The sequence below is a fragment of the Oncorhynchus kisutch genome, linkage group LG19 (genome assembly GCF_002021735.2).
Source record: "Oncorhynchus kisutch isolate 150728-3 linkage group LG19, Okis_V2, whole genome shotgun sequence".
In the NCBI taxonomy this organism is placed as follows: Eukaryota; Metazoa; Chordata; class Actinopteri; order Salmoniformes; family Salmonidae; genus Oncorhynchus; species Oncorhynchus kisutch.
Genome location: NC_034192.2, coordinates 37,693,693 through 37,703,260, shown reverse-complemented (window position 1 = coordinate 37,703,260; position 9,568 = coordinate 37,693,693). Strand labels below are relative to the sequence as shown.

General features: G+C 42.1%; 1 protein-coding gene across 1 annotated transcript; it reads left to right on the top strand.

The window, feature by feature from the left end:
• The first annotated feature begins 3,639 nt into the window (after positions 1-3,639).
• Positions 3,640-5,809, top strand: LOC109910156 (calcium-binding protein 2-like). Its single transcript, XM_031798007.1, has 5 exons — positions 3,640-4,219; positions 4,373-4,507; positions 4,720-4,829; positions 4,956-5,103; positions 5,281-5,809. Exons 1-5 carry the CDS (start codon positions 4,120-4,122, stop codon positions 5,304-5,306), a joined length of 519 nt encoding a protein of 172 aa, XP_031653867.1. The 5' UTR covers positions 3,640-4,119; the 3' UTR covers positions 5,307-5,809.
• Positions 5,810-9,568: the final 3,759 nt, after the last annotated feature.

Below are 9,568 nucleotides of genomic sequence, written 5' to 3'. Positions count from 1 at the left end.
TGAAAAAAAAAACAGTAAATGCATTTTTTTCTAAATGTAGTTTCCTTCTCAAAACTTAAGTATATTCATCAATTCTATATTCTACCGTCACAATCGCTAATACATTACTCAAAAGATCACGACTGTCTGCAAAAAAAGATCAACACAAACATTTATTTCTCTTGAGTCTAAGCTGACAAAACAGAAAGTTAGCGTGTGTTGTTTTGGATTCTAGTGATCAAAATATTTGCTTTGCAGTCACTTAATCATGATGATCAAAACTGGAAATACAACTATCAAAAGGTGCATAATTATGGAAAATTACAATATTATTACTGATCAAAAGGAAAATAGAAAATAAGCACACTGTGCAGGAATCCTTCATCAATATCTTCACAGTCCAATTCCATGTATTCAGTTCTGTGCATAGGCTTAGACCTTCCATCGGCTGCAGAAACACAATCCCCTATAGAAATAAAGAAGGTGAATACAATGGCAACTGATATGAATGTCTAGGCCTCAATCCACACCACTGTAAGGCTCTATAATGGAAGGTCACAACCCACTGGGCATAGACCCCAGTTCAACATCTAGTTTTGATTCACATTTGGTTGAGCTGTCAACTAATGTGAATTCAAAGTGAAATCAACAACAAAACATTACCCATGTCATTGGATTTAGGTTCAAAGTTGGGTGAAAAAAAACTATTGGCAAATTGATTTACCACGTTGATTCCACATCGTCACATAGATTTTTGGGGGGGTTGAAATTATGTGGAATCAATGTTGATTCAACCACTTTTTACACAGGGGGAATGTTTAGGAGTAACCCAAAGTCACTTAGAAGTAAATTCACTTCATTTTCTGCATCTCTGCAATGCTGTAAAAAAAATCTTACAAATTTGACAGTCCCTGTTGCCTAGATCTTTCCCTATATTGTACCTTCCATTTCCAATATTGTGTAGTAGTATTTACTGATTGCCAGAAACAGTTTGCAACCTTTTCTCTTCCGATGAAAACAACATGTTAATATTCTGTAAACCAAACACCTCGCATTGAATTTTGCATTCATTGATGACAATTGTATTTACAGTTTTGTAAAGCTGGGCCTAATACAGTATATGAAATCCAGGCATAAAGACAAGAAACTTATCAGACATTCTGCAAACGTACTTAAAAGCATTTGATCATCGTTGGTTTGCTGTAGGTTAGTTTAACCACACTTCCAAAAAATGTTTGTATACAGGTTGAGAAAAACTGTAACTAAACACAACTCTGGTATTATCATATTGACTAGATGTAATCTGTAAGTGTGTTATGTAACACTGTGTTGAGTCTCTGAGTTGAGCAGAGTGTCTGAACACTTACCAGATTGAACGCCCCAATCCAACTCTGAGCCAAGACTGAGCCTCGGAAAACAGAACAGAGAAAGAGATAGATGAAAGAGAAAGAGTGAGAGATGGAGGGAAAGCATAGCTTCTTGTAACCAATACACAGACCAGCACACAAACAGACAGAGAGCTAGACTTATTAGGCTGATGGTCTGCTGGCTGATAGGGCTTGTCATGTAGATAGAGCTAAACTTCTAAAAGTCTGACAGAGATTGCCAATCCTGTCCTGTCCTGTTTGCTGATGTAACATCGGATCTCCCTGAGGACTAGTGCTGTGGACAGCTGGCTGTCAGACCTCAGCAGACAGAGAGGGAAACAGAGTGTGAAACCAACGACTGTTGGGTTCACTAGTTCTGGATGATTCTGGTTCTAAGGGGGCCGTCGGGCCCCTGGGGGGCAAGGGGGGGGCAGGGGGCCAGGAGGGGCCCCGGTCGGAGGGCGAGGAGGAATCGGGTGAGGACGAGGAGTTTAAGGCGCCACTGTCTGCACTGGTCCAGAACTGCACTGTGTTACACAGCATCGTGGGACCCGCCTGCATCTTCCTCAAACAGGGCTTTGCAAGCAGCCAGATCGTACGTACACACGCTAGTGAACACATACACACGCTAGTGAACACATACACACGCTAGTGAACACATACACACGCTAGTGAACACATACACACGCTAGTGAACACATACACACGCTAGTGAACACATACACACGCTAGTGAACACATACACACACATAATGAGACACATGCATGCAAGCGCATATTCAATCACACACACACGTACACTTACAATTACATACTAAACTATTCACACACACACACACACACTCACCCACACATCATGATCATCTTCACGTCCTTATCACCACATAACATTCTCTCCACAATCATTTCATTTTCATCATGGGACAACCAATCAAACGTGCTATTTAAAGTACATTCTGCAGGCAGAGAGGTGTCCAACAAAACCTTGATGCGGTGTTGCACTGTGTTTATCACATACAGGGAGATTCCAAGAAGAACATCCATAGTAAAGAGAAAGACATCTACAGGAATTGTCTCTCCCTATATTTCTCTGCCATCAAACAAACTCAACCTAATGACCTACTACACCAAAACAGGCACGACCTACAGTGTGTGGACGTGTGTGTGTGTGTGTGTGTGTGTCTGTAAACAATTCACATTATATGTCCAAGGGTCTTACTTACAATAAACCACCTACATGTCCTAAAAACTCCCCCACACTACCCGATAATCTGGTTACTACAGTGATTTATGTTTTGTGAAAGTATTTTACCGGGTCCATAATACAAACATGGCTCATACAATGCAATCTGTGTAGATTTAGGTTCAGATATACAGTACCAGTCAAAAGCTTGGACACCCACCTCAAGGATTTTTCTTCATTTGTATGACTATTTTCAACATTGTCGAACTATGAAATAACACATGGAATCATGTAGTAACCAAAAAAGTGTTAAACAAATCGAAATATATTTTACATTTTCGATTCTTCAAAGTAGCCACCCTTTGCCTTGATGACAGCTTTGCACACTCTTGGTATTCTCTCAACCAGCTTCACCTGGAATGCTTTTCCAACCATCTTGAAGGAGTTCCCATATATGCTAAGCACTTGTTGGCTGATTTTCCTTCACTCTGCGGTCCAACTCATCCAAAACCATATCAATTGGGTTGAGGTCGGGTGATTGTGGAGGCCAGGTCATCTGGTGCAGCACTCCATCAATCTCCTTCTTGGTCAAATAGCCCTTACACAGCCTGAAGGTGTGTTGGGTCATTGTCCAGTTGAAAAACAAATCATAGTCCCACTAAGCCCAAACCAGATGGGATGGTGTTCCCCGCTAAATGCTGTGGTAGCCATGCTGGTTAAGTGTGCCTTCAATTCTAAATAAATCACAGACAGAGTCACCAGCAAAGAACCCCCACACCATCACACCTCTTCCTCCATGCCACACATGCGGAGATCATCCGTATACCTACACTGCGTCTCACAAAGACACAGCGGTTGGAACCAAAAATCGCAAATTTGGACTCATCAGACCAAAGGACAGATTTCCACCGGTCTAATGTCCATTGATCAAGTTTCTTGACCCAAGCAGGTCTCTTCTTCTTATTAGTGTCCTTTAGTAGTGGTTTCTTTGCAGCAATTCGGCCATGAAGGTTTGATTCACGCAGTATCCTCTGAATTGTTGATGTTGAGATGTGTCTGTTACTTGAACTCCGTGAAGCATTTATTTGGGCTGCAATCTGAGGTGCAATTAACTCTAATGAACTTATCCTCTGCAGCACAGCTAACTCTGGGTCTTCCTTTCCTGTGGTGGTCCTCATGAGCGCTGTCGTCAAGGCAAGGGGTGTTTAAAAAAAAAAAAACTCAAATAGAAAATATATTTTGATTTGTTTAACACTTCTTTGGTTACTAAAGATGTAGATTTTATCAAACAAAAACAAATGGCAGAATTTCTCTCTCTTCTTTTCTCTCCTCCTTTTTCTACCTTTGGCTGATTGGTTCCCATTGTCTTTGTGATTGAGGCCCATTGTGTATTTTCTAATGTCAGCGGTTGAACATTTTGTGTTTGTTGATCTTTAGATTTACATCTGTGTGTTTGACGGCGGTTTTTGTATCCACATGAAAACATGCACGTACGTTGTTTGTCTTGTCGTGGGTCATTGAGCAAACAGATTCGTCGTACGTCTCGTGGGGTTGTGATGTAGCGCGTGTGTGTGCGTGTGTGTGTTTGTGATGCGATGTGTGTGTGTTCATGTGCCACCACCAGTCTGCTTATGTGAGTCCCTCTGCTACCTCCAACAGGACAGGGACCTACGACCAGAGGAGATTGAAGGTAGATTTTCCCTTTCTATCTCACACAGTCAGAATCGTACCATGACATGTTTTACAATCTACATTCTCTAATTCTTACCCTGTGTGTGTACTTGTATGTTTGTGTGTGTGTGTGTGTGCGTGCGTGCATACGCGTGTGTCTGTGTGTTTGCAGAGCTTCGCGAGGCGTTTGTGGAGTTTGATAGGAAGAAGAATGGTTATGTCAGCTACAAGGACCTGGGAGAGTGCATGAGGACCATGGGCTACATGCCCACAGAGATGGAGCTCATCGAGCTGGGCCAGTCCATCTGTGAGTTGGATGTCATCATCACGAGACAGAGGAAACCACCGAGTCATGGAATATCTGAAATATCTTGAGTGCTATGGCGGAATTTAGGTTGATTATTGCAATGAATTATGAACCAAGGAAACACAAAATCAAGGATTATTTAGGCAATGAAAGACATATTGTCCATATTGTAACCATGAGTAATAGTAGTAATGTTTTTATCTGGTCTGTAGGTGGCGGCAAACTAGACTTTGATGACTTTGTGGAGCTGATGGGCCCAAAGATGCTGGCAGAGACAGCAGACATGATCGGAGTGAAAGAACTGAGAGATGCATTCAAGGAGGTCTCTCTCTCTCAGATTGTGTGGTTTGAAAGCTGACAGAGATGGTTGCTGTCTTTCTCAATGTGAGTAACTGTCACTATAGCCTCTCTCTCTGTCTCTCTCTCTCTCTTTCTCTCTCACACACAGTTTGATGCTAACAGTGATGGTCAGATCAGTATAATGGAACTGAGGGAGGCCATGAAGAAGCTGATGGGAGAACAGCTGACCAACAGAGAGATCGACGAGATCCTCCGAGACGTGGATCTCAACCGGGACGGACTGGTCGACTTTGAGGGTGAGAGATGTGTGTGTGTGAGTGTGTGTGTGTGTGTGTGTTTGCGTGCATGCATACTCAACTTCAGTACTGATTTATATTTGTTAGAAGCAGTGGTGGGTTTTCTGTCGGTCTGTGTATGGGATAATCTCCTTTTCATTTAAATCTCTGTCATTATCTCTCTCTCTCTTTTCAAAGAATTTGTTCGAATGATGTCACGCTGAGATAACCATATGGTTGTAGTGAACAACTGGAAAAGGGACCACTACATTTGTAGTGAACAACTGGAAAAGGGACCACTACGTTTGTAGTGAACAACTGGAAAAGGGACCACTACGTTTGTAGTGAACAACTGGAAAAGGGACCACTACATTTGTAGTGAACAACTGGAAAAGGGACCACTACATTTGTAGTGAACATTCTTGTTCTACTGACTGGACCTCGGTTTGTTATTTTTTGTTAAGCAGCACTTAAATTGAGTGAACACTTAATAGTAGTTCTACAAATCTTGTAACTCAAGCTGTGACAGTTCAATTGAACATTGATTGGTTGTAACATATCAAAATCCTAATGCTTGGCTGTCTCTTATGAGTATCGCTTATCTTTTTAAAGTGTCTTTTTTTTAAAAAGTGAATGTTTTTACTCTGATTGTATGTGTGTTCAAAGGTTTAACCTCGTTTGTAAAATGTGACGTTATTTTCAAATAAAAAGTTGTCTGTGTTGTTTTTATGTGTTATCTTAAATGTAATAATTTCTAAGAAAATGTTCGACTAATTCATTTATTGATGATCAATTGATAATAAAATTAGACACATTTTAATGCAAGTAAGACTAAATAGGGACAGGAATTTAGTTAATGAAAATTATAATTCATGAATGAATCTTCTGTTCAAGGCAAAGAACACACAGTGGCATGGAAAAGATTCGTTTCAACCAACTCAACTGAGCAATTTTATGAACTTCTATGACAATGGAAAAAAATGAAACCAAGGCAAACGTGGTTTCCATATGTTTGATAATTCCATTTATTCCATTGCAGCCATTACACAATAAGCCGTCCTCCTATAACTCCTCCCACCAGCCTCCTCTGCTATGCATATGCAAAGACACTATGTTTATGAGCAGCACTGTGGCAAGTTTGAGTGCGGGCTGATCACCTTGAGCTGCTGGGTGTAACATAAATAAATCAGAGAAAGGGTCGTAGTTCATATGGTGCATGGACATGAACCGAAGCGTAATTGAATGGAACCAACAGAGAGCTGAAGGTTTTCAGCCACGAAGGGAGTAGAACAGAGTTGAGTTTGGGGGTCATTTTTCTATGTGTGGCCACTGCTCATGCTCTCAAAATGTTGGCGCCCGGAGAATACACATTTCCAAGGTGAGCAGGATGATTATGAGATGGAGTTACGTTGGACTGCCACTGGGCCGCAAGCAAAGTCGGGAGAAGAGGAATGTTGGGACAGAGACACAGAGAGATGGATTTCTGAGGAGGAATGGAGGGGAAAAGTATGAGGAAAGCAGGGGTTGGATTTGTATTTGAGGAAGATGGTGGTAAAAAAATGGAGATGGGTGAAGAAGAAGAGTGGTGTCAAGTGAAAACAGATTGAGCAGTGCACTAGACCGAGTTCTGGAGGTGAAAAGGAAGTGAATGAGGGAGAGTTAAGTAAGGTAGAAGGTGTGGTGAAGAGCTCAGAACCCGAGCCTGGCAATCAATGGACATGATAAAGAAGAATCTTGTCCAGTAGGATTTAAATTTTTTGAGAAAGTGTATCCTTGTCTTTTGGCAGAGCCATTTGTGGTTTCAGGGTGGGTGAGAAAGGAGTTGGGTGCAGTTGAGTCAGTGAAGGTAACCTGTAGTGGACTTGTGATATTAGTTTATATTCTTCTGACCAGAGTGAGTGGGCGCTCCGTGTCACACAACTGGAGTCAAGGTCTGTTTCTTGCTTTGTTTGCTCTAAGGAACAGAGCACCATTGAAATGAGTGTTTTCTGGGGTAGCATTAAGTATGGAGATGGAGCAATTGAAGATGAAGATTCCTGGCATTTGTGATGCCTGCCATTTGGTGCTAAGTAGACCTGGTGGTGAGTGTGGTGAAACAGAGGAGTCACTGTCGGTCCTGTGTCAACTGTAGTGGTGCCCACGTTGCTGGGGATCAGATGTGTCCGGTGAGAGAGAGGCAGGTTGAGATGGCTAGAGTCAGAGTAGTGCAGAAGGTGACAAATGCTGAGGCAGTGAAGAAAGTAGGAGGATGGGTCAAGGGTGAGGGATCCTGAGAGGATCCCTGTGAGTAGTAGATCTGTGCCAGCACAGAGGGATAGGCCAACAAGCGATATATGCATCAGTATGGTTGGCTTCTTTGCGTTCATAGGTTATCAACTGTAGCAGAAATGGAACTTAAATCACCGAAAATAGATGTTGTAGTGGCAGCTACAGAGAAGTATTGGGTTTTTTATTTTATTTTATTTTTTATTTATTTCACCTTTATTTAACCAGGTAGGCTAGTTGAGAACAAGTTCTCATTTGCAACTGCGACCTGGCCAAGATAAAGCATAGCAGTGTGAACAGACAACACAGAGTTACACATGGAGTAAACAATTAACAAGTCAATAACACAGTAGAAAAAAAGGGGAGTCTATATACATTGTGTGCAAAAGGCATGAGGAATTAATGAATAATTACAATTTTGCAGATTAACCCTGGAGTGATAAATGATCAGATGGTCATGTACAGGTAGAGATATTGGTGTGCAAAAGAGCAGAAAAGTAAATAAATAAAAACAGTATGGGGATGAGGTAGGTGAAAATGGGTGGCTATTTACCAATAGACTATGTACAGCTGCAGCGATCGGTTAGCAGAGAGATTAAAGTAGATGTCACGTGTCAAAATTTTGATTGATGACCCTATGTGAACCTATGTGAACTCTATGTGAACCCTATGTAGTGATGACGTGTGCATGTCTTCTGGTCAGGCAAGCCTGGTTAGGTGGGGGCTATGGGTTGAGTAAGGGTCCATTTGACAGGCCGTTAATGATTGATGACCCAAGCCTGATAGGCAAGCCTGGTTAGGTGGGGGCTATGGGGTGAGTAAGGGTCCATTTGACAGGCCGTTAATGATTGATGACCCAAGCCTGATTTATGACCCTATGTAATGATTTATGACCCTATGTCATGTAGAAGGGTGCATGCCCAGGGGTGTTGTTGGGGTTGAGTAAGTGACCATGTGTCAGGTCAACCTGTTACTGTTTCTCACGGTTTGGGTTGGTTAATGCCCCTTATAAAGCGCCTGAACAATACCTGTTTAAGACTGTACATGATAACCCCCCTGAATATTAAACAAAAATGACACCTATGCCAATTTTAGGGATGTTATGCTCGGCTTGTCATGAACCCAGTGACCAAAGCCTTGAAGAAGTTCTGTGTGAAGCTCCAGAATGTTTTAAAGGATTTTTGGGTACGAGTGAGGGCCACATGTCTTACATATTCCACCCGGAGGATTCTACGGTAAAGATATTCACAGACCGTGGACCCAAACCCCTTTATCCTGCAAAACCTGGGAGTTTTCCCCCGGCTCTGGGGATGAGAGAATGGCTAAACATCAGGCTGGCTCTTTGTAAAATTGAACAGGTCCTGAGTGTTACAAATGTGCCAGGATATGCGTTGGAAGAACAGGTCTGCGGCCGCAGTGATCTCAAGGCTCTAAGAATTGCTTCAATGGACTATAGCCCTGACAACAAAGTGACAATTTTAGCCTGTGACCTTTATGATAAGTATAATGCTACAAAGTCTGTCAATTCTCCTGTAGCTTCCAGAGCACGCAAACATGTAAACTTTTTTATTCCTGTGTTTAGTTTTAAATGGGTGGATTATCCAATTTTCATAACACTTATGAATAAGCTGGACATTCTCTTCCAAAATGGGGAACAGTTAAAGCGCTGGGCGAGGCTTTCCTTGAGACAGAGTCAAGACCAAAAGGCCCGACGGAGGATCTACCCCTGGAGTGAAAACTTACCAAGTGTTGATGGACCTAGCAAGAGAGCCTTGCCTTTTGAGGGTGAACTCGACACGGACAATGGCGGTTGGTTGCATAAGCTCCCAGGATCTGTAAGAAAGGCATCGTAAAATACCTTAAGAATGTAAGGATATAAAATGTATGTACTAAATATTTTGAATGAAATAAATGGTTTTAAAATCAGAATCTCACCACGTTATGAACTCTCGCGTTTGTTCACTCTTAGCGCAGTCTGTCCCTGAGAAAAAACTTGCGGAAAAAGCCATGTGCGCGCGTATGTGCGTGAGGGAGTTTTCTGTAGTGGCTGTGTGTGTGTGTGTGTGTGTGTGTGTGTGTGTGTGTGTGTGTGTGTGTGTGTGTGTGTGTGTGTTTCAAAAACAGAAAAAGGGGGGGGCGGGTTGTTTGTTAAAAAAATACCCTTGCATGCCTGGTGGGTCGTTTGAAACCAAGGTTTACACTAGCCTGCAAAACAGATGCC

Bases quoted from the DNA above. Each gene is read 5' to 3' on its own strand.
- LOC109910156 (XM_031798007.1), top strand. From the start codon at position 4,120: ATGCGATGTGTGTGTGTTCATGTGCCACCACCAGTCTGCTTATGTGAG. The intron at 4,220-4,372 runs GTAGATTTTCCC...GTGTGTTTGCAG, and splicing joins ACGACCAGAGGAGATTGAAG to AGCTTCGCGAGGCGTTTGTG. The intron at 4,508-4,719 runs GTGAGTTGGATG...TCTGGTCTGTAG, and splicing joins CGAGCTGGGCCAGTCCATCT to GTGGCGGCAAACTAGACTTT.